We start from the raw sequence: 23,740 nt of genomic DNA, 5'->3' as shown, positions 1-23,740 counted from the left end.
CAGCAGCTTCACACCAGCCCTGCTCCCTGGGAGTGGAAAAAACCCCACTCCACTCTGGGCAAGGCCTTTTATTCCTTCTTCCCAGGAACCACGCTCTGCTCCTCGGCTGGTCTACGTTTTCCTTCCAAATTCCTTGTTAGACAGTCACAGGGTCTACAGGGTACCTGGGAAATGTAGGCCCTGCGGTCACTCTAAAACAGGCTTCCCTGGAGCCACTAGGCCTCCCTAGAGCCTGTAGGCCGCACCACTCTAGGCCCAGGATGATGACAGCTGCATGGGCAGCAGCTGCCACCAGTGCTCCCTCTAAGCTGCGGAGTCTTGTGAGCAAAAGTTCTACTTTGTGAGCTACCAGCATTAAAGTTGTGAGCGAGCAATTCAGCTACTGCATAAATTTGTTTGCTCTGGAGCCCTCCTTCCTGAGCGGAGACAAAAATGTGTGAGCCGGAGGCTAAAGAACTGTGAGCTAGCTCACACTAACTCAGCTTAGAGGGAACACTGCTTGGCACCGCAGCACAAGATCTTCACTGTGTGGCTGAGGGGAAGCTGCGGCAGCCATTTGGTGACTGACTTTTCCTCCTGGAGTAGCCATTTTGTGGCTGCGTCCACAACACTGTGCCAGAATTCCAAAGATGCCTGCAGGCTCATAAAAGGTAGGGACCAATGTTCCCTCTAAGCTGTGGAGTCTTGTGAGCAAAAGTTCTACTTTGTGAGCGACTGGCATTAAAGCTGTGAGCGATTGATTTGGCTACTGCATAAATGAGTTTGCTCTGGAGCCCTCCTTCCTGAGCTGAGACACAAATGTGTGAGCCGGAGGCTAAAAAACTGTGAGCTAGCTCACACTAACTCGCCTTAGAGGGAACACTGGTAGGGACCCCTGAGTTAACGCAATTCTGTTTGGACACCTCATCCGCACAAAGAGAAGCCACTGAGATACTGGTGACAGTGCTGCTTTGAGGATCTCTAGAAAGATACAGCAGTTTCTAGGCCTCATGGAGAAAGGAGAAGTATGTAAATGCTCAGCGTCTCAGAAGGCTGAGTAGGCTTTGGAAGGAGAGACTCTGAGCATGTATGAAGTGCTGATCAGGCAAGGGAAACACTCACATTGTAGAGATTTGGTAGTTTCTCCTTGATAGGTTCACCATACTGGATGATCGCTTTCAGGAGAGGGAGTTTTTTCTGAACCTGCAACAGAGTATTTGGAAAGAGAGAAGAAGTCCAAAATGGTTGTCAGCAGGACTCCTTGCCTTGCCCCCCCCCCAATCGATCTCTTCTCTTCTGGGAAGATCTTCCATCCTCACCCTGGAAGCCCAGTTCTTCAAAGTGCGTATTATGGCCGCATAAAAAGATGCAAAACACAGCAATGCCCGCCCACCCACACATCTTCTCAGCTGAAAGCCCCTGAACCTTTTGGAAAAGAGGAGGCCAAAAATGGCCAACAGGGGAAGCAGATTCCCCTCCATTCTGTTCCGCAGGCACCCAAGGGAATGACAGGGTACAGATATTGTGCAAGATTTTTTAAAAAATTCTTTCCAAATTTATAAATATACTCTCAGCCAGGGGTCATTTCGTAGAAAAAGAGGTGTAGGGGCTCATTAGCATAACTTATTTGCATATGCCACACCCCCTGACATCACCGGAAGTGTGTCAGAAGGCAACACCCACCGCTCAGGCTCCACTGGACAGTTTTGGATTGCGAGCCCACCGCTCAGGCTCCACTGGACTGTTTGGATTGCTAGCTACTGGGGGGGGGCGTGCAGATCTGCCCTCACAGAGGAGGGAGAGCTTGTACCTGAAGGCAGGATTGGGGGGGGGGCTTTGCAACTTACTTGGCTGCTTCTGGCTCCTCGTGGCCTGACTGAGGGCTGCTGGGAGCAAGGGGCGGGGCTTGTTGCATGTGCCCTCCCCCTGGGCTCCTTACTGCCGGAGCTCCGCTCCTGTGTGCTCCCGCAGGAAATGACCCCTGGGCCTCAGCATTGCATTCTAGATCAAATCAAGCCTCAACACCCCCTAGAAGCTAAAATGACCAAACTGAGGCTATCGTACGTTGGTCACATCACGAGTCACTGGAAAAGACAACAATGCTTAGAAAAGTGGAAGGCAGCAGGAAAAGAGGAGGGCCCCCAGTTTGCAAGACCTGAGCAAGGCTATTCATGACAGGACATTTTGAAGGTCATTCATTCATAGGATCGCTATGTTGGAAGCGACTTGACAACACTTAATGCACACACACAAACCTTGTACTGAAACGATGCCGTCCACCCACTGTAGACCATTCCCTTGTACGATGAGGAACCCCCTTCCAAACTAACAGTAAGAGGGAAAGCATTTTCCATTCGTATTTGTTTGCAGCATACAGAAGGCTGTTTTTACCCATTCTGGGGCTTGCATGCATTTCAAAGGATTTTGGACAGATCCCGGTTCTAGACGCCACGAGTTCCATTCTGCTATATATTTTGGCTAACCTGGAAACGTGAAGAATCCAGGAAGGCATGGTTTATGGTGCCCGGTGTGCTAAACCAAGATCTCCAAATTACTAGTTCAAACCAGCCTGGCAACACAGCTTAGTGGAGCTATGGACCTCCTCAGCTAATTTTGATTGGCTGTTAAAGGAGGATTCAACAAATTAAAAGCCGAGATTGTGTACATAGTGCTAAAGGGAACCTCCATGTTCAGAAGCAGTGTACCTTTGAACAGAGGAGGCTTTGGTCTCCATGCCCTGCCCATAAGGGACTTCTGGGGGCATCTGATTGGCCACTGCGGAAAACCAGAGGCCAGATTAGACTTTGGTCACTTCTTTTGTGAGAGGCAGAGCTTCCTGCAGAGGTACCTGTGTATAGCCTAGTGTTGCTTCCAGTCAAGCAGGATTTTAGAGAAACTACAAAAAATGCAGAAACCTATTTGGTCTGAAAAGTCAAACTACTTTAAAGGCACAGGCGGGAGGGGGGGGGAGATGTGCTCTTGTAGTGGAGATGGCGAAGAGGAGAAGAAGGACGCTGGAAAGCCAGACTGTGCCGAGGTCCAGCTCTGAGCTGCCCAGATTGAGGGCTCACCTCCAAGATCTTCTGGAGCTGTTTGTCGTTCTCCACCACGATGATGTTGGCCTCGCAGTTTTCTGCTACGTACTGGCAGGCCTCGGGGGAGTTGGTTGTGTAGACCCCAACGGCAAAGCCACTGTGAGGAAGAAGCAAAGCTGTCAAGCCAAGCTGCTCCCAGGAGCATCTGTAGAACTATATTTACCCCCCCCCACACACACACACATATATCCTCCAGCCCAGGTGGGGCAGTTGAAGAAGCACACCCAATTATCTGGGGTACATAAAACCGCCTTCTCCTGAACCAGACCCTTGGTCCGTCAAGGCCAATATTGTCTACTCTGACTCTCTGGGGTCGCAGGCGGAGGTCTTTCTCACCATCTACTGCCTGATATTTTCAACTGGAGATGACAGGGATTAGGGGTTGTGAGCTCCAGGTTGGGAAATACCTGGAGAGTTTGGGGGTGGAGCCTGAGGAGAATGGGGTTTGGGGACGGGAGAGACTTCAGTAGGGAATACTGCTGTGGAGTCCCCCTTCTAAAGTGGCCATTTTCTCCAGATTACTTGATCTCTGTCACCTGGAGATCAGCTGCAATCCCAGGAAATCTCCAGCCACCACCTGGAGGTTGGCATCTCTACCAGGGATTGTACCTGGGCCCTTCTGCCTGCCAAGGGGAGACACCACCACTGAGCAACACCCCCTCCCTGGGGCTCCCTATTCATTTGGTGTTCACGAGCCGTCTCGCTGGCCGTTAAAAACTTCCCCATTAACAGAGTGCAGAATCGGAAGCAGAGTGCCAGGCAAACAAGGAGACTGTCGGCACCCTCGCAAACATTCTTCTTGGGTAGGAGATTCCAGGGCTATTTCCAGCTGGCAGTGGTGGAAACCGGTCCCCTGAGGCAACAACTGGACGAAAGATCTCTAGCCTTGCAAAGTCCTTGCGCCCGACACAGCTCTGGCCAAAAGTTCTGCCACATCTCTTGATTGCAATGAGAATACACGCAAGGAAGCTGCAAAAGTAAGCGCTATATAATCTAACAAAATATTGAATATATAACATACAACATCTTTCCAATCAATATTCCACAATAACACAACATATTTGATAAGCAAATGTTGTATAATATACAGTATAACACGTTTAACAAGTAAGGAATGGGTATAACAAGCAAGTAGAAAAATGGTAGTAAGAAAATAGTTTGTAGAAAAAAATGGTTGTTTGTTGACAAAAATCTCCGGAGTCAAGTTCCGTTTCGAAGAGACTTCCTCTGAACAGTGTCAACATTCTTGAAAAGCATCAAGCATGAGCATGATGTAAATCTTGATATCAATGATAATAATCACTCCATCACGGCAGTATCCAGATCCATGGTCTAAAGAGAGATCCTTCAAATGGGCATATCCACTAATGAATATAACGTGTATTGTGGAATATTGATTGGAAAGAGGTTGTATATTGTATATTCAATATTTTGTTACATTATATAGCGCTTACTTTCGCAGCTTCCTTGTGTGTATTCTCATTGTCTTTGTGGATGCGACTTTCTGTCTATGTTTACATCTCTTGATTGCAGCTGGTTTCCTCAGACAGCGCCCAAACGCGCAGAGACACAGCGGAGGTCCCTGCCCTTGCAGGTGGACTCAGACTCAATGCAGAAATACAAGGAGGAGCTTGCCAGGCGGTTCTCAGTCCACCAAGAAACCCCTCCCAGCCTCCTCTGAAGAGAGCATGTACCCCTGCTAGCGGTGGTTAAGAAGAGTGTCAGACCAGGACCTGAAGACTCAGGGTCAGACCCCCACCCTGCTGTGGCAGCACACTGGTGACCTTCGGTTAGTCACACGCCCTCAGCCTTAATCTTCCTTAACAGGGCTTTTGTGAGGACAAAATGGAGAAGAGGAGAACAACGTATGCTCCTGAGTCCCCAGAGGGAAGAAAGGTGGGTGTGCGGCAAAGCACCTCTGGCCTCCCCCCTCAAGGGTTAAAGTGACAAGAAACAGGTATTGCCCATCTTGGAGGAGTTACTAATTGGTCTCTTGGCCTCAGGGATCATTTAGTAGAAAAAGAGGTGCAGGAGCTCATTAGCATAGCTTATTTGCATATGCCACACCCCCTGACATCACCGGAAGTGTGTCAGAAGGCTCCACTGGACTGTTTTGGACTGCTAGCTATTGGGGGGGGGGGACGTGCAGATCTGCCCTCGCAGAGGAGGGAGAGCTTGTACCTGAATAAAACTTGGGTCTTAAAGGTGCCACTGGACTGTTTTGGACCGAGGGCCCGGGGGGGGGCGGGGGGCTCTGCAGCTTACCTGGCTGCTTCTTGCTCTGACGGAGGGCTGCTGGGAGCACGGGGTGGGGCTTGTTGCATGTGCCCGCCCCCTGGGCTCTTTACTGCCGGAGCTTGGCCAGTAGGATGTGGAGGGGGGTAGGAGAGTCAGGGGTCATGAGGTAATTTTCTAGAGGCTTCTCCTGAGAATGTGTTGTGATTGGATGTTATCCTCACCTGAGGTTGCTGGGCCAAAAACTATAACTGAGCTAAAGCCCTGAAAGAGGAGAAGCTAGCTGGGATCCTGACCGACTAAAGGCCTGAGATATGACCTGCTCGAACTGCAATTGCTAGCCCTGTAGAGAACGCCCCAGGTGGGCAGCCGTGGCGGTCACAAGTAGTAGAACAAATTTAGAGTCCAGGGGCACCTTTCAGACCAACAAAGGTTTATTCGAGGTATGAACTTTGCACACAATAAACCTGTGTTGGTCTTAAAGGTGCCCCTGGACTCTAAATTTGTTCTAACACAGAGAACGCTTCCACTTTGCCCTCTGACTCTTCACTTTAAGGTTGGTGCCGCCTAACACAAACCCCAAGAAGTGTTAAGACACTTGAGAGCTAGCTTTCTTGTTTCCTTGTTGCATGATTTTGGAGTATGTGTTGGCTATAGAATAAATTCTTCTGTTGACAGAAACTGAAATAAACGTCATAAAACTTTTCTTCTAAAATTAAATGACGGTCTGGTTACTTGTGTACAATTGCGCTGCGGACCCACAGGGTTCAGGCATGGACTGCTCGACGGTGGGCCATAAATGCATAAAATTAAGAATAAAATCAGCAAAATGGACCTTGAGGAGACCCGGCCTAGCCTGATCTTATCAGATCTCAGAAGCTGAGCTGGGTCGGCCCTGGTGAGGACTCGGATGGGAGACCACCAAGGAAGTCCAGGGTCGCTACGCAGAGGCAGGCGATGGAAAACCACCTCTGAGCGTCTCATGCCTTGGAAACCCCACCAGGGAGTCGATATAAGTCAGCTGCAGTTTGATGGCACTTCAGTCCCTCCTCCTGCTTTCAGAAGCCAAGAGTGGTACACAGCCACAGTTTCCTGCAGAAGGTGAACAACTCACGTACCCAGCCAGAATAGCTCCGATGTCTGCCAGGAACCACTCGATGGAATTGAATCCCAGAATGCACACGCCGTGGAAGCGCTCCAAGCCCAGCTGCGGAAAGAGGGTCAAGGAACGAGTCAGGTATCGCCGGGCTCCCAGAAGCCTCCAGGGCCAGGACAGTTTTACTCAACTGGCAGCCAACCCAACCCAACTGCTGTTGCCCTGCAAGGCACTTAATGTGCTCTTATGGATTATAACTCATAAGTGATAAAAATGGACTGTGCAAAGATATGCATGAGGGACTGTACTGCACGGTGACCCAATATGATGCCAGTTGAGACTGCACACCTGAGAGAAGAAAACCTTCCTTTGCGTTGCTGTTCCAGTGGTTCTTCAGGTTACCTTGCCCACTTACCTGTTCTGAGACGGACCAGTTCCCTAGCCTGCATAACGCCATGCCATGCCAAGGCTACAAGGACAAAGAGCTCCAACCGCCATAAGAAGTTTCTTCTGACACACGCAGGCAACCCCCTTCCCCCTCCTCCATCTACCTGCAAAACTGTATGTAACCAATAGGCTCTACACACGGTTGCTTGGCAACTAATCAACGACCCGGCCAGGGCCAATAGCCCTGGCCCGATGACTTATTTCCTCTTCATCCAGGTGCCACTCTCCAGTCCAAGTTACTAGCTCTCAATATTGACCACCCCCTAGCTCTCCTCCCCCTTTCCTTCTACCCAATAGTATGTTTTATGGGACGGACTAACAGGAGGTGTGACAAGGGAATGTGGCCAATCCAGCCTGCCCCCCCCCACGCCGCCTTATAAAAGGTGATACAAGACCACATGGTCTCTCTCTCTCTACTACGACCCCTATCTAAGCTTTATCCCCCTTACGTCCAGCTTGCTATCCCAATACCCTCCCTCCATCTTTGACTTTTGGTCTGCAGCCAGAGTCCCACGTGTTTCTGCCGATTCAGAACACGTTCCTTATATCTGATTCTCACCCCCCCCCCTCTTCCATTGGAACAACTCAATCAGCAAGGACAGGTAACTATTGCCCAAACAACGAATATCCCACTAATACGAATGTGCTTATTATCTATCTTTATTTCCTAGTAACTGTATAAGAGTGTGTGTGTTTGTGTATTGTTTGAATGATAAATATCCTTCAGTAAAAGATAACAATTTTATATTGAATCCAGTCTCCGTGTCTCTTACTGGTAGCTGCAGTAAAAAGCGGGACCTCTGTATACAACGGTGTTTGCTCCCTAATTTGCCTATTGCCAATTAATAATAACTTCCCCCATATTAATTAAGAAATTAAGGCAATTTGGCTAACACTGCCCCGACCCCCAATCTGTGTTGTTTAAACATGTCTACTGCGGAACACTTACCATTCCCCACATTAAGATTCCCTTCTGCATTTGGGGCAAAGTTCTCCTACCCAACTGTACAGCAGCAAAATCGCCTTTGGTCATTTCCACATGAAGCTGCCTTACAGGAATCTTAAGAAGAGGAGGAGGAGGAGGAGGAGGAGGAGATTGGATTTATACCCCGCCCTTCACTACCCTAAGGAGTCTCAGTGGCTTACAATTCCCTTCCCCTCCCCACAGCAGACACCCCGTGAGGTAGGTGGGGCTGAGAGAGCTCTTTCAAGGACAGCTCCTGTGAGAACAGCTCTGAGAGAACTTGTGACTGACCCAAGGTCACACCAGCAGCTGGTGTGGAGGAGTGGGGGATCCAACCCGGTTCTCCCAGATCAGAGTCCGCGGTCCTAACCACGACACCAAACTGGCTCTCCTGGGCCAGTCCCACGTTCTCAGCCTAACCTCAGGGTTGTTGGGAGGATAAAATGGAGAAGAGAATTAATGGAGGAGAAGAGAATCGGGTAAGCCACTTTGGGACCAGTGTTCCCTCTGAGCTGAGTTAGTGTGAGCTAGCTCACAGTTTTTTAGCCTCTGGCTGAGTCTTCGCTCAGGAAGGATGGCTCCAGGAGTCCAGAGCGAACTAAATTGGGCAGTAGCCAGATCGCTCGCTCACGACTTTAATGCCAGGAGCTCACGAAGCAGAATTTTTGTTCACAGGACTCCACAGCTTAGAGGGAGCATTGCTTGGGACCCCACTGGGCAGAAACTTGGGGCATAAAAGAAACAAGTTAATAACTCTCTTTCCCCTCCGCACCCAAGCACGGCTCATTTCCCTCTGGGACCTGACTGCCTCTGATCGTTCAGGGGACCCACCGCCCGTAACTAGGGCCTGACCTTGTGTGCCTATTTGTGTGACCGAGGGAGCACGGCCGTGTCTGGCCACTCCCGCTAGTCAAACTCCCAACTGGACAAGGAGCCACACACAACTCAGAGTGTGTGTGCACGGGGGCTCCGTCTGTGTACACACTTTCGCCAGCTGAGGGCAGGAAAGGCCGGGAAAGCCGGAGCGGCCTCTCTCCCTCCTGGATCTGACACCCAGGCATGGCAGAAGCACAGAAGCCAAGAACGCGAACCTCTCCCCACCTGCAGCCTGAAATGGGAAGCTCCGTACAACCAACCGGGGCCTCGTTCTGCCCCACGGTTTAGACCACACCCGGGATTATCCGTGCAAATTGGTTTAATCCCCTTAACATGCTTCCAGTATTGCAGCATTTTGTCTGAAAAATATAAAGGTGCTGCTGGGGGAGGCAATGGGAGAAAGAGCCGTCCATATAGTGCAGAGGCCTCATTCTGGTCCATTTGTGTAATGTTACAAGAATAATAATCAATAATAATTATTATATGAAGAAGAAAATGAAGAGGAAGAGATTGGATTTATACCCCGCCCTACACTACCCAAAGGAGTCACAGAGCAGCTTACAATCTCCTTCCCCTCCCCCCCCAACAAACACCCTGTGAGGTAGGTGGGGCTGAGAGAGCTCTTTCAAGGACTGCACCAGAGAGAACAGCTCTGAGAGAACTTGTGACTGACCCAAAGTCACACCAGCAGCTGCATGTGGAGGAATGGGGAATCAAACCCGGTTCTCTAAGAGTCCCCCACTCTTAAGAAGAACAATTGGATTTATAGACAGAACGCTCCTGTCTTTCTCAAGGCGCTCCATCTATGAATGTCAGCTGCTTAATGGGCTTTTTGTAGGACCAGCAACAAACATCAATTTAAACTTCAATGTAACCACAAAAGGAAACTTCCCCCTTTAGAAGACTTTCAAGCAAGGAGAAGCGGGTGTACAATTCTAGAAACTCCCATTGGGGTTGATTGTGTAAAAAGGACGTAAATTGACTGGTAGTTATTAGACTGTACAATTATTATTATTGTTGATATTGCATGTAATGACTATATACCTGTTTTAGAATATTATGAATAATACACAATGCACTTTATAAGATGGAACATATAGAACACTTTAACTTATAAAAAAGGTTTTTGCAGTGTATTTGTTGTTTGACCACCTGGAGACTGGCAACCCTAGGCACAATCTACCAGGAAGCTGCCCAGGAGAAGCACCGTTCATGCACAATGGCATGCTAAGGGCTGAGTCAAGGATGAGCAAGCGATCTGGACACACACACACACACACACACACTGTTAGGGTTGCCAGGTCCGTTTCGCTTGCCGGCATGGGGACTGGGGAGGGCAACGTTCCGGGAGTGGGAAGTGACGTTCCCCCCAAACAGTGACGCTGGCACGTCAGTGACATCATGGGAGATGCTCTGGTTTTGGGGCAAAACTCTATGGTAAAATCGGCATCAAATCATAGAATTTTGCCCAAAAGTCAGAGTGTCACTCCCAATGCTCCCTCTAAGCTATCCGGCGGCAGGCAGGAGCCTGCAAAGATGGAATCCCCTGCCCCCAATGGGCAACTGGCAACCCTATCCCTCAGTTCAGATCCCACAAATATCTACAGGCAGGGGTAAGGCAGGAATCCTCAACATCGCTCTGTATTCTTTGTAACACCCCCCCCCCCCCCCCGGAGAGGAATGTCATTGGTTCATCAAATGGTTCATCTCACAAGCGGGTAGGTGCCCAGTGTGGTGTAGCGGTTAGAACGTTGGACTGGGAGACCCAGGTTCAGATCCCAGCTCTGCCGTGACAGCTTGCAGGGCGGCCACACACTCTCAGCCTCACCTACCTCACAGGGTTGTTGTGAAGATAAAACAGAGGGGAGGAGAACATAAGAACATAAGAGACGCCAATGTTGGATCAGGCCAAAGGCCCATCCAGTCCAACACTCTGTGTCACACAGCGGCCAGAAATACCAGGTGCCATCAGGAGGTCCACCAGTGGGGCCAGACATTAGAAGCCTCCCCACTGTTGCCCCCCCCCCAGCACCAAGAATACAGAGCATCCCTTGCCCCAGACTGAGAGTCCCTATCTATACCTTGTGGCTAATAGCCATTGATGGACCTCTGCTCCATATGCTTATCTAATTCCCTTTTGAAGCCGTCCATGCTTGTAGCCGCCACCACTTCCTGTAAACATTATCAGGCACTTTGGGCTCCCACTGGGGAGAAAGGCAAGGTATGGATGAAGCAAGCAAAACGAACACCTTCTCTTTTCTCTCTAGGGCCTCTCCTACCCGATGGACAAAGCAGCAGCAGCCCCCACCCCAGCGTGGAAAGCGTGTGTGCATCCCCCCCCAACCAAGCCAAGACCCCTCCCTCCCTCCCACGGCACCTGCGCACCTTGAGGAAGCTTTTGGCCGCCTGCCGACACTGCGTGTAGTACTCCTTGTAAGTCAGCTTGGTCCACGTCCCCCCCTTCTTGGTGGCCAGCGCGTCCAAGTCCCCGTATTTCCGGACGGCCTCGAGGAGCAGCTCGTGGACCCTGACCGGGGGCTCGCAGCCGATGCCGCTCTCGTCCATCCTCAGCTTGACTTCCCCGTCCTGCTTGGTGGTCCAGAGCCCTATGGGAGGAGGGGCTGGGGAGCCACGGGAGGGGGGAGAGAATGCGCCTTTAGTGCTGGGCCTCTATGCTGGGAGAGGGCGTCAAGAATACCCTGAGACCGGGAGGGCCCCCAGTTCAAACCTTGCCTCCGCCACAGTCTCATTAGGAGCCTCACCTCCTCCGTCTGTAAAACAGGGGTAATTCTAACCTACCTTTAAAAAAAAAAAAGATTCTTGGGCAATGATTAATTCCCCCATTTGAAATCACTGCAGGGTTTTCATCACTCCTCGATATTATTCTAGGGCAATGCCTAGAATCAGATCTAAGCTGTGGAGTCTTTTGTAAGCAAAAAATTCTGCTTTGTGAACTCCTGGCATTTAAGATGTGAGTGAGACGATTTGGCTGCTGCATAAATTAGTCTGCTCTGGAGCCCCATCCTTCCTGAGCTAAGAAAAAACTGTGTGAGCTGGAGGCTAAAAAACTGTGAGCTAGCTCACACTAACTCAGCTTAGAGGGAACACTGTTCTAGGGTTGAAAAAGGTCTCATTGCGTGCTGTTCTGCAACCACTGAGGCAGACACCAGATGCCTCAAGGAACACTGGTGGAGAAGCCAGGATGGTCTAGAGTGGGACGTGGCCTCTGGGAGACCCAGAGTTCAAGCCCCCACTTGGGCACAGGGCTTGGCAGGTCCCTTCAGCCAGTCACTCTTGCAGCCTGTCCTCCCTCAGAGGGTCGTTGCAAAGACAAAACACAGGAGACAAGAACTTTGTCCATGACCCGCGTCTCCACGGAAGAACACCGGGAAAAACCAAGCAACGGGTTTGGGTCCTCGGGTGATAACACGAGCTCTGCTAGATCAAACTGGGATTCATCTAGTCCAGCATCCTGTTTCTCACACTGGCAAAATGCCTCTCGGAAGCCCTGCGATTAGGGCAGGGAGGAAAACACCCTCCCCATGGCCCTATATTCAGAGGATGACTGCTCCTACACATGGAGGCTCCAATTAGCCAGCTAACAGCAGGCAACAGCCGACCCACCTCGCATTGTTCCGAGTCCCCCCTTTAACACACACACACACACAAAACACCGTTATTGGCATGAAAGCACAAGACATCATGGAAATACGGGAAAATACTAAGATGCATCAGTCACTTACACTTGGCTGTTCAAGCCTCGTCTTCTGATTGCATAATATAAAAATTCTGCAACAGCCTCCATTATTTTGCAATTAGAATGAAACAGAAGAAAGTGAACAACTGAGTCATCAGAGTGCCAGCTCCTACCCTCTAGAAGTGGAGTAATCAAATGAGATCGGATATCCCTATAGAGGGGACAGTGAAGTATGGTGTGTGTAGTGGATTCTATATCTTTTGGAGAGCCGTAAGGACAAAGTCTGTCTACATATGGTGTCTGGCGGTGCCTCCCTAAAAGCAGCTCTGATGGCAGAACATGAAAGCGTGCAAGCACGTATGCTTTGCGATGATGTGGGGCTGTTAAACTTGACAGATACTTCGCAGTAGAGCCCGTGTCAAAAGTCCCCAACCTGCTTGGGGAGCATCGGCTGGCTGCGCATTCCCTAAGTTCTTGCCTTTCGATGTCGAGAGATCTTTGTTTAATGATAGCACAGGCTTGTTTATCTGAAAAGGGGGCTAAATAATCCGGGGATATTCCCATTGTAGAGAGTTTCTCCTCTACATATCTAAGCCATGGAGAGAGATGGAGTCCCCCCTTTAAAGCCATTTGCAAAAAGACCGGAGCAGCAGCCTGATACTTGGAGCGGGGACTCGAAAGGAGAGCCCCCCCCCCTCTGGAGGAAGTGTGCCTTTCTCCCCAAAGAGAGGGGCAGAGAGCGACACACCGGGCCAAAGACAAAGCATGTCAGATCTGATGTGGGGTAGCACGACCGCTGCCCTGCAGGACTCTTTCCACGTGTCTGTTGGCAAGCCAAGCAAGTGTTATCGCGCACGCAACGTTCTCTAGCTCTCTTGCCTCCAAAAGGAACCACACTCAGGCATGTGCCGCCTATAGAACTACCTGTCACCTGGGGACAGGCCATGAGGCCGTAATATGGAATTCTAGCAGACATAAAGCTGAACGAAAAGCCAAAACGCAGGGACCCGCAAGCACCCACGGGACACAACACCTTAAGCGGGGGAGGCGGGTGTTTTGCCTACCTTTGGATCGGAACATCTCTGCTTCGGACTCCTTTGTTTCTTTTGCTGCCTTGGGAAGATGGTTTTTGACACTGCCAAGACACCAACAACAACAACAATCAGGTCTTTCAGCTCTGCGTGGATTTGGCCTGAAGTGGATTAAATGGGTTCCTCATTCCGTCACAGGGCTACCCTCCCACCTGTAGTTCCATAGGGCTGCAGCTGGTTTTAATCTCTTCTCTTAAAATGGGGGGGGGGGACAGGATTACCATCAAATGCAATGGACTCCAATTAATGCTGTTGACCCTGCTGAAAGAAAACACCAGTCTCTGATCCTCTACAGCCCAATTTAGAGAGGGAAGCACAGAATATACACACACACAGCTTTTATATATACACACACAGCTTTTATGTGGGATGCATTTCTGTATGCTCTGGGATCCCACAATGGTACAATGGATTGAAGGGCACAGTGCTACAAGAGGCTGAGATACCCCTTGGCTCTCTGTAATTCCTTGACCCCAGCGTTAACAGCCAGCATGTTGCAGTGGTTAGAGTCCGGGAGAACCGGGTCCAAATCCCCACCGCACCATGGAAGCTCACTGAGCAGTCACAGCTCTCAGCCTAACCTACCTCACAGGGTTGTTGTGAGGATAAGAATGGAGGAGAGGAGAATGACGCAAGTCACCTTGGGTTCCCATTAAGACTGCCAGCTCTGGGTTGGAAAATACCTGGAGATTTTGGGGGTGGAGCCTGTGGAGGGCGGGGCTTGGGAAAGGGGAGGGATTTTGAGGGGGTAGAATGCCACAGAGTCCACCTTCCAAAGTGGCCATTTTCCAGCAGTGAACGGATTCCCGTCTCCTGGAGATCAGCTGTCACCCCAGGAGATCTCCAGCCCCAACCTGGGGGTTGGCAACCCTAGTGCCCACTGGGGAGGGGGGGGAGAGAGAAGGAAAAGCCTTCGGATCAGCCACGCTGCTAGGGCTGGCCCCAGATAACAGGCAAAACAAGGGCCAAGCAACTTTACTAGAAGTCCCACCACCCACTCCCAGGCAGGGAAACTCTTGCCTGTGTGACCAACAGGTTTTGACTGGAGTAGGCAAGACAGCAGGTACAGCATAAGGGGCAGGGTCCGCACTGGATACAAGAAGCCAAACTCCCAAAAGACCCTTCAAGTTTCTGCTCTGCTCAGCCCTAAAGATTTCCTTCCAGGTGAATCCCAATTGCCGTCTAGAGACTGAGCCACATCTGGAGCCAAACGACTGGGGGTACAAGCTCTCCCTCCTCTGTGAGGACAGATCTGCACGTCCCCCCCCCCCAATAGCTAGCAATCCAGAACAGTCCAGTGGAGGCTGAGTGGTGGGTGTTGTCTTCTGACACACTTCCGGTGATGTCAGGGGGTGTGACACATGCAAATAAGTTATGCTAATGAGCTCCTGTACCTCTTTTTCTATGAAATGACCCCTGATTCTGATGCAGTGGCCCCGAGCCCATTTCCCCTGCTTGTCCTCCCTTCTAGGTTGCCATATGGCCCCTCCCCTTCTGTGCCACTCCCATTCATGACTCTACCTCTTTCAGACCCTCTGAACTTGTGCAGACAGCCTTTGCCCTGGCACCTGAGCCCCCAGCAGCTTTTAAGCCAAATGCACACAGATGGGAAGGAAAAAGAAAAGGAAACCGTGGCTCCTTTTTTCCTTTCTCTGCATTTTAAAGAACTGCTCAACAGGTTATGGGCCCAGCATGCTTCTGCTGCTGGAGCCTTGCTCTGTCCACAGACATGATGGATGCTTTTCTCCTTCTGGCAAAAGCTGTCCAGTCAACCACTTGGGAACTGTGGATTTTGACAATGTGGGCACAGGGCAGAAAAGGGCTTAATTTCCACAGAGGCGACAGCAAGTTTAAATGTTTCCCAAAGTTCTCCAAGCAATCAGAATACCAGTCCTAGTTCTGGAACGGAGATCTTAAAAATCCAATGAGCATGCAGCCAGTGCAGCAGATCAGATCCACCCCATAACTGCACTACTATAAAAGATGCACTCTAATGGCAATCCAGCAACTGAGAGTGAATTTGAGACACACACAGGAACACCCCAGAGGAGGACACTAGCAGTTAAAACTTCCCCAGTAGTAGTCTGAAGGCGGCTCACTCAGGAATCTATTACCTACAAAGTGCTGGGCAAAAGCGGGTGGCTATTTCAGGTGCCCCTGCCCTGGATGGCCCAGCCTAGCCTTATCTTATCAGATCTCAGAAGCTAAGCAGGGTTGGCCCTGGTTAGAACTGGAATGGGAGACCACTATGCGGAGTTAGGCCATGGCAAACCCCTTCTGTTCATCTCTTGCTTTGAAAGCCCTACGGGGCCGCCCCTCCAAGAAGCTCCTGTCTAGGGTCTCACACCACCCTCCGTCACCCTCCGTCACCCACGGACAGGTCCCTGGAGATGAACCTCAGAGATTTTATTCATACGATTCTGGGCCCTGACTATTTTATGGCGCAAAACCAGCACGTGCCTGGAAATGATCGGTGAGTCAACAGAGTCCTTTTAAGTATTGCCAGAAGGGTGTGTTTTGCCTCCAGTCCAATAGCCATGGGTAAAAGAAAAACCTATCGGAACTGTTGGGCTGGAGGCAAAAGCAAGAATCCCCTCAGAGTAGCTTCCCCCCCCCCTTCAACCATCCACCTCCTGCCCACTCTTTGGATTGAGGGTACCCCGAGATTCCAACCCCGACAGAAAAGAGACAGATGTTGCCATCCCTTTGCAAGGCGAGAGAGTCGAGGCACAACACCGGCTAGCCCTTTGCAAGCAAAGCCCGCTGGCTGGGTGCTTCGGAGAGGTTCACGGGTCTCATACAGGCCGGCTTTCCCCCACAAGGCCCTAGTATGCAGTTACCATCAATGCAAGAGGCTCTGCTTAAGCGTGGACTTCATTCCGTTTCAAGGGAGGATCTTGCGTGTCCGGGTGGGGGAGGAAACCAGTGCCGTTGACACAATGCGCTCCTCCTGTTCTGTGAAGGCACCGGGGATGGGAAAAGGGGGTTTCCTCCCCACCCCTTTCCAACAGGAGGGGGATCCCGCACCAGGGTCTTTCCGCAGCTCCTGGCCGAAGCAGGCCGCCTTCTAGAACCCTGGCGTTGTGACATCAAGAGAACCTCCCAGGGGTTCCAGCCCTAGCAGGGCAAGCAGGAAATCTCTGCAAACCACGACTTTGTGCAGAGAGCCCGAACATAATTCCATGCTCAGCGGCACGGGGGAATTGTCACAAATAAAGGAAGTAGCCACTCCTGATCCAACAGACAGACCCGCACTTGAGACACTTAGCATCCGTATTATGAGAGAGCCAGTGTGGTGGAGTGGTTAGCAGGTCGGACTAAGATCGGAGACTAAGATAAGGCAGTTTCACTTGTACTCTTAGAACTTAAACTGGAAGATACATATTGGCACTGTTACTACTTCCAATATATGTAATTGCTTCTGACACAAGGTCAGGTGCATTTGTGGCCCCACAAAGAAAGAATTTTGTGTGTGTCATTCAATTTGCAATCGGAACATTCCATTTTTGGCCCTAGAGCAATTGTTTACTGCCTTACAAGGGTAACAAAGGCATTGTTGCATGTTGTATTCTGTACTATTTGACCTCTGAAGAAGGCTGTCGTCATCCGAAACATGTCAGGTCATATATGGTTCTTTTTTGTGTGTGCATTTGTGTCACTTTGATTATTTTATGAGGCTCTGTTTGGGCCCCTACAAGGTTTTTATATGTTTCTGAAATAAAAACGTGGACTTTTGCCTATACCTATTGATGTTTTTAACTTTGGGCCCTTTACTAGTTTTCTAAACTTGTTTTGGAGGTCTTTGCAGTTTAGTTTTTCTTCCCCTCTCTCTGTGGGTGCAAATCCCTGCTCTGCCTTGGAAGCCGGCCGGGTGACTTTGGGCCAGTCATACTCTCTCCGCCTAACCCACCTCACAGGTAGAGATGTAAAATTTCCAGAAATTTTGAAGCTCAGGGAAAAAATGGAAATTTTCGGAAAAATTGAAAAACATGCTACATTAGCACTTCTTTTTTCTTTTCCAGATTGAAAGTCATTCTGTTACTTCAGGAACATAAAATATGGTTATGGACAATTTTACTTGGCATGAAATTATCACAACTAGCATATTAAAAATATAGTGTATCCAAACAATTATTACAAACAGAATACCCACCCACATGCAAAAACAAAACTGAAACCTTTTTCTTTTCTTGTGACAACAGCACCTCCTAAAGGAAGAAATGCATCTTGTTCTTGCATTGGAGAGTTCAGTTGGTAACCTAGGACTTGCTTGTCCTCAGTGCATAGAAATTAGATCAATCTGATACCACACATATTTTTTAGAAATGATTTGGAAAGTATTTGAACACCTTGTCCTAAAATATTTTATTCATCATGTTAAAATAAAATGTTCCATAATCATTTTTTGTCTTTTCTTTTTTCAATTTTTTGGAAAAAAACAAAAAAGGCTTCAGGAAAAAAACGGGGGAAACCCAGTTTTCCCCTGAATTTTTCCGGGTCTTCACATCTCTACTCACAGGGCTGTTGTGAGGATACAGTGGAGGAGAAAATTACAGAAGCTGCTTCGGGTTCCCACTGAGGAGAACGGCTGGGTATAGACATAGGGAGTAAATGAAAATTAAATACATTCTGCCACAGTGTTCCTCCTTTACTCGATTTTTATCCCGCCTTTCTTCCAAGAAGCTCAAGGACACGGTTCCTCCCGTCTTCCCCCATTTTACCACCCAGTTGGGGTGGCACTTGACGGGCCAACTGTGGGAGACCCATGGCGACGTGGGGTTTCCATGCAGGAATGGGCCTTACTCGAGGGCAGAGTAGACGAGAGACACAGGAGGGGTTTTCAATCTGCCCCCGCCCAAGAAGAAGGATTGCTCCAGAAGGAAGTTGCCCCATTTGACAAGGTCTGAACTCAGGTGGGATCGCCACACGATTCCGGCCTTGTTCCGAGTCAGGCTCTCGGTCCAGCAAGGTCAGTATTGTCTACTTTGACGAGAATTGCCACCCACCCAGTCGGGGCAGGGGAACCCCTGGTTTCGGGGGGGGGCAATCCGATGCTGGCCACCTGGATGGCAGGGGAAGCACCACCCCTGAACAGCAGCATCTGGGGGGGGGACGCCGTCGACACGATGATGTCACTGGTAGTGACATCATCACACTGGGGCCGTCATCTAGCATTCAGGGGGAACTCTATGGTTACTATAGTGTTTTTGCCCCAAATGGTAGAGTGTTGCCACGTGACGGCCCCAGCATGATGATGTCGCTACCGGTGACATCATCGCACGTAACACATCCTGATGAGGAGCTCGGAGCTCCTGGCCACAGGAATGGTGAGACCAGACAATCCTAACTCTGACTTGCAGCAGGGCCCGTAGCCAGATTTTTTTTGTTTGGGGGGCATTTCAATTTTTAAGGGGGCAGTTAAAAGGTAAAGGTTCCCTTGCTCGAAAGCGAGTCGAATCCGACTCTATGGTTGCGGTGCTCATCTCCATTTCAAAGCCGAAGAGCCAGCGCTGTCTGAAGACGTTTCCGTGGTCATGTGGCCGGCATGACTAAACACCAAGGCGCACGGAACGCTGTTACCTTCCCACCGAAGTGGTCCCTATTTATCTACTTGCAATTTCTTGCTTTCGAACTGCTAGGTTGGCAGGAGCTGGAACTAGAGACGGGAGCTCACTCCATCATGCGGCACCCGGGTCTCAAACTGCTGAACTACTGACCTTCCACAGCCTGCAGTTCAGCGTCTTAAGCTAAATTAATCTGAATGCCTGTCTTTAAAGGGGGAGGTTCCAAGGTTGTTTCTAGCCCTTCTTTTCAAGGGACAGGGCAGCGAGCCCGTCAGTTCCTAGGAAAAAACAGCTCCGAGGGCGTTTAATTCCACAGTGGGAGGAAGAGGGAAGGCTGGGGGCAGGCTGTGGTGCTCAGGCAGCAGCGGGATCTCTCATTCTCTCCTCAAAAATGGCATGGCTATTTGTGGGGCAGGGCTTTCAATGGGGGGGCAGTGCCCCAAAATGCCCCTCTGTAGCTATGGGCCTGCTTGCGGCTGCTCTCCAGTGTCTCAGCTCTTCCACATCACCTACTACCTACTCATCATTTAACCGGAGATGCTGGGAACAGAACCTGGGACCATCTGCATGCCAGGCAGATGCCCTGCCACCGAGGCACAGCCTCTCCCCGGGACAGTGCTTTATTTGATTGTATGGATTTGGACATTTCCTATCGTGCATTTTAATCTAATTTGTTAGGCACATTAAGGGCCCCGCCAGGTCAAAAGGCAGCACGTAAGCTTATTAAACAAATGTAACTAAGCCCTGCCTGTTTCACAATCGGATACCCGCAAAAAGCATTAGCGGGGCTTTTAATGTGCCACAGGAGGATCAGGGTACATTGGAGGAGGGATGTTTGGTGCCCTTCCAGTACCACCCCTAGCAGATCCGTCGTAACCCTTTGCTATACTTTCCTGCATATACTTCACTCACCAGCACTTGGAATGGGCGTTTCGCCAGGCACAGAGTCAGCATGGTACAGTGGTTAGAGCAGGGGTGTCACACTTGCAGCCCGGGGGCCGGATCAGGCCCCCGGAGGGCTTTCCTCAGGCCCACAGTGGAACTGGCCATCTCCTGCTTCCAGTCCTGCTGCTGCTGCTGCTGCATCGTAGCTTGCTTCGCCAGACTCTCTTAATCACTCAGCCATTTCGTGTTTTAACCTGGGTCCTAGACTCAGAACTCTGAGCATGGGATTTCTGTGGTGAATGCCAGTTTTTTGTTTCTCACAATGTTTTTTCTTTTTTTCTTTTTGCTTTTTTGGTCTATGTGTGTGTTCAATGTCCTAAATACAAATAAAGAAATTATATATATAGTAGCAGTAAAGCCCGTTGTGAAAGCAATACAATGAGATCTAGAAAGAGGCTCTGGTGCTCTGGCTTTGGGCAAACAGTGTCAATTTGCTGTGGTGACCTCAGCAGGGTATAATGACAGAGTCCACTGTTTTCTCCAGAGGAACTGATCTCTGCTACCTGAAGAGCAGTTGTAATTGTGAGTGATCTGTAGCCCTCACCTGGGGATTGGCAGCAATTGTTACCCAGGACAAAATGGCTGGTTTGGAGGGTGTAGTCTATGGCATTCTACCTGTCTGAGGTCCCACCCCTCTGCAAACCGCACCCTCTCCAGGCTCCACCCCTCAAATCCCCAGGAATTTGTCAGCATGTAGTTGGCAACCCCATCTCTCCTCCAGCTAGCCACCAACCTACCATTATCTGCCCCTTTGACTTCAGCTGACTTCTGCCCTCCCTTCTGCAGAGCAGTTGTAATACTGAGTGCTCTCCAGCCCTCACCTGGAGATTGGCAACAATGGTTCCCTATGTGGGACTGACTGGTTTGGAGGGTGGAGTCTATGGCAGTGTACCTGTCTGAGGTCCCACCCCTCCTCAAACCTCACCCTCTTCAGGCTCCATCCCTCAAATCTCCAGGAATTTCCCATCTGGAGTTGGCAACCCTATCAGGACTGGCCCCAATGTGTTTTCTCCCAAAGGCCAAAGTAGGTGACAGGACCAAGCTTAGTTGCCTACCAACAGGCACTGAGGGGAATGTAGGGTTGCCAGCTCTAAGGAGGGAAATACCTGGAGGTTTGGGGGGTGGATTCTGTAGAGGGCCGGGCGACGGAGGCATCGGCCTTCTGTCGCCCGCCTTGCCCCCCCAATCTCGGCCCGGGCACCCGCGGCTCCCACCAGCGGCCGCCCGACTCCAGACTCCCCCGCGGCCACTCCAGCCAGGCGACGGAGGCATCGGCTTTTCCAAAACACTACTCTGTCAATAAATTGCAACACTTTGGATTAGCACCAAAGCTTTAAGGCTGGCAGCAGCTTGTCTGGAGTGTGGGCAGTATGGCATTGTATCTGTCTGAGGTCCCCCTCTTCCTCCTCAGACCCCACCCTCAGCAGGCTTCATCCCTAAAATATCCTGGAAGTTTCCAACCTGGAGTTGGCAACCCTATGTCCTTTCCTGGCTACCATCAGCCAACCTTTATCTGCCTGTCTGTCTTAAGTTTTACAACCCCCCCACACCCACAGCCTCTGCCTAGGGAAAGGGCAGCCTTTCCCTGCAGTGGTAACCAAAGCAGCTGACATCATTCTCCTCTCCCCTATAAGGTATGTTATGCAACTGAAAATTCCAACTGCCTTGCTGGGGGGGGGAGTTTGAGGTGTGGAATGGAGTGAAGTCCAATCAGCTTCCATATGCAAATGACCTTGGAACGCTGGGCGGGACTGCACAAAACAGCCAGTCAACCCAGCCAGTGTCTTCTGAGTGGCAGTTCTTCCGGCCTAACACTAAAGGGGCCAAATTTAGAACGTTGCAATATAGAACGTTGCTATTCAATTATAATAAGGGAGAGATACTTCCACTACCTGGCATTACATTTTATGACACAAGTGGCCCGGCCCAACAAAGTCTCATTTATGCCAGATCCGGCCCTCATAAAAAGTGAGTTCGACACCCCTGGCTTAGAGTGTCAGGCTAGGATCTGGGAGACTCAGGTTCAAATCCCCACTCTGCCTTGGAAACTGCTGGGTGACCTCGGACCAGTCACACACTCTCAGCCTAACCTGCCTCACAGGGTTGTTGGGAGGATAAAATGGAGGAGAGGAGGACAGGAGCCACTCTGAGTACCCACTGGGGAGAAAGGCGGGGGTAAAATTGAAATAAATAAATAAACATTATTTCTGCCCCATGTGGGGTTGCCAGCTCCGGGTTGGGAAATACCTGGAGATTTTGGGGGTGGAGCCTTGGGAGGGACTTCAATGGGGCACGATGCCACAGACACCACCTTCCAAAGTGGCCATTTCCTCCAGGAGAACTGACCGCTGTAGCCTGGAGAACAGTAGTCATTCCAGGAGATCTCCAGCCAACACCTGCAAGTGGTGAACCGCTTCGCCGTAAGGAGTGTAACAAGCCCTTGTGGGAGTATGATAAGGCATGCGACATTTGTAAACTGTGCAGTTCCATAAGAATATACTGGCTCTGAAGAAGTAGGATTGAAACTCTCTCGGCCGACAGGAGACGTCAGCCTGGTTTCTCAGCCGCCCTGCAGGCCTGAAAGTTTGAAACTAAGAAAAAGCAAAGATTTTGTATGTTGTTGGGCTATCTTTCGGCTGTGCTCCTGCAGAGTGCAGGGGGTTGGACTAGATGACCTGCAAGGTCCCTTCCAACTCTAACATTCTATGATTCTAAGATTACAGTGTTTTCAAAGACTGCATACAGCCCATTTACTGGTCTTGCTTTAGGAAGGCTTTTTTTTATACTTGTGTATTTGTTTCATAGCTTTTGTGCTTTAATAAGCAATAAGTACATGTGGATCATACTAAAAGATTCACAGTTTAATCTCCGTGCATGATTTTCTCATTTATTATGATTTGAGACGTATGCCTTTAAGTAACACTTTCAGTGGTATTGGACCTTGAGTGATACGTTCTCTCCATGGTGTATTTTGTTTTTGTTATTGTACTTAGTATCTCCGTGGTGCTGTTGTATTTAGTGGTACCACCTGCAAGTTGGCAACCCTCACCCCATGCCAAGTACACTCTCTGTGACAATTTGAACACAGTTGTCATTTGTAAATAGAGAACAAAGTCAGATCTGATCCGCTAAACAGGTGTAAAGTACCCAGGTCAATATTAAAGTTTTATTGCAAGCCTTGTTTAAGAGCTGGTAAGAGCAATCTGAGGCTCTTAAAGCACTTGTTGAAATTCAGGCTATAAACACATTCGTGAAAACATACAGGAAACGACTTCATTTACAGACTGCGCTCTACGCAGTTTAGGGAAGCTGGGGGGGAAATGCTTGCTTTATTATGTTCAATAAAATTTTAGCTTAGCAAAGAAGAGTTACTGGCAGGGGAAAAATTAACAATGGCATATACTGTTTATCATCGATAATACTGGCCTGTGCCAGTAACTGTTGACTCCATATTATAAACAGATATTCTTTAGCAGGGGTCATTTCGTAGAAAAAGAGGTTCAGGAGCTCATTAGCATAACACATTAGAATAACTTATTTGCATATGCCACACCCCCTGACATCACCGGACGTGTGTCAGAAGGCAACACCCACCGCTCAGGCTCCACTGGACTGTTTTGGATTGCTAGCTATGGGGGGGGGGACGAGCAGATCTGCCCTCACAAAGGAGGAAGAGCTTGTACCTGAAGGCGGGCGGGGGGGGGGCTCTGCAACTTACCTGGCTGCTTCTTGCTCCTTGTGGCCCAACTGA

The 23,740-nt window shown here is 49.9% G+C and overlaps 1 protein-coding gene across 2 annotated transcripts in view; it reads right to left on the bottom strand.

Moving 5' to 3' along the window:
- ACSBG2 (acyl-CoA synthetase bubblegum family member 2) overlaps positions 1–23,740 on the bottom strand; it is an 82,814-nt gene that overhangs the window by 26,827 nt on the left and 32,247 nt on the right. For both annotated transcript variants that reach the window (XM_015420528.1, XM_015420529.1), the window contains exons 3-7: positions 13,454–13,524; positions 11,078–11,313; positions 6,428–6,516; positions 3,051–3,171; positions 1,102–1,182 (exon numbers count right to left, since the gene is read on the bottom strand). In XM_015420528.1, coding sequence (XP_015276014.1) covers positions 1,102–1,182; positions 3,051–3,171; positions 6,428–6,516; positions 11,078–11,313; positions 13,454–13,524 — 598 coding nt within the window. The remainder of the gene's footprint in view (positions 1–1,101; positions 1,183–3,050; positions 3,172–6,427; positions 6,517–11,077; positions 11,314–13,453; positions 13,525–23,740) is intronic.

Source organism: Gekko japonicus, unplaced genomic scaffold, assembly GCF_001447785.1.
Source record: "Gekko japonicus isolate JY-2015 unplaced genomic scaffold, Gekko_japonicus_V1.1 scaffold632, whole genome shotgun sequence".
NCBI classification, from domain to species: Eukaryota; Metazoa; Chordata; class Lepidosauria; order Squamata; family Gekkonidae; genus Gekko; species Gekko japonicus.
Note: the sequence above shows the minus strand (reverse complement) of the source record. Positions and strands in the feature narration are given on the sequence as shown.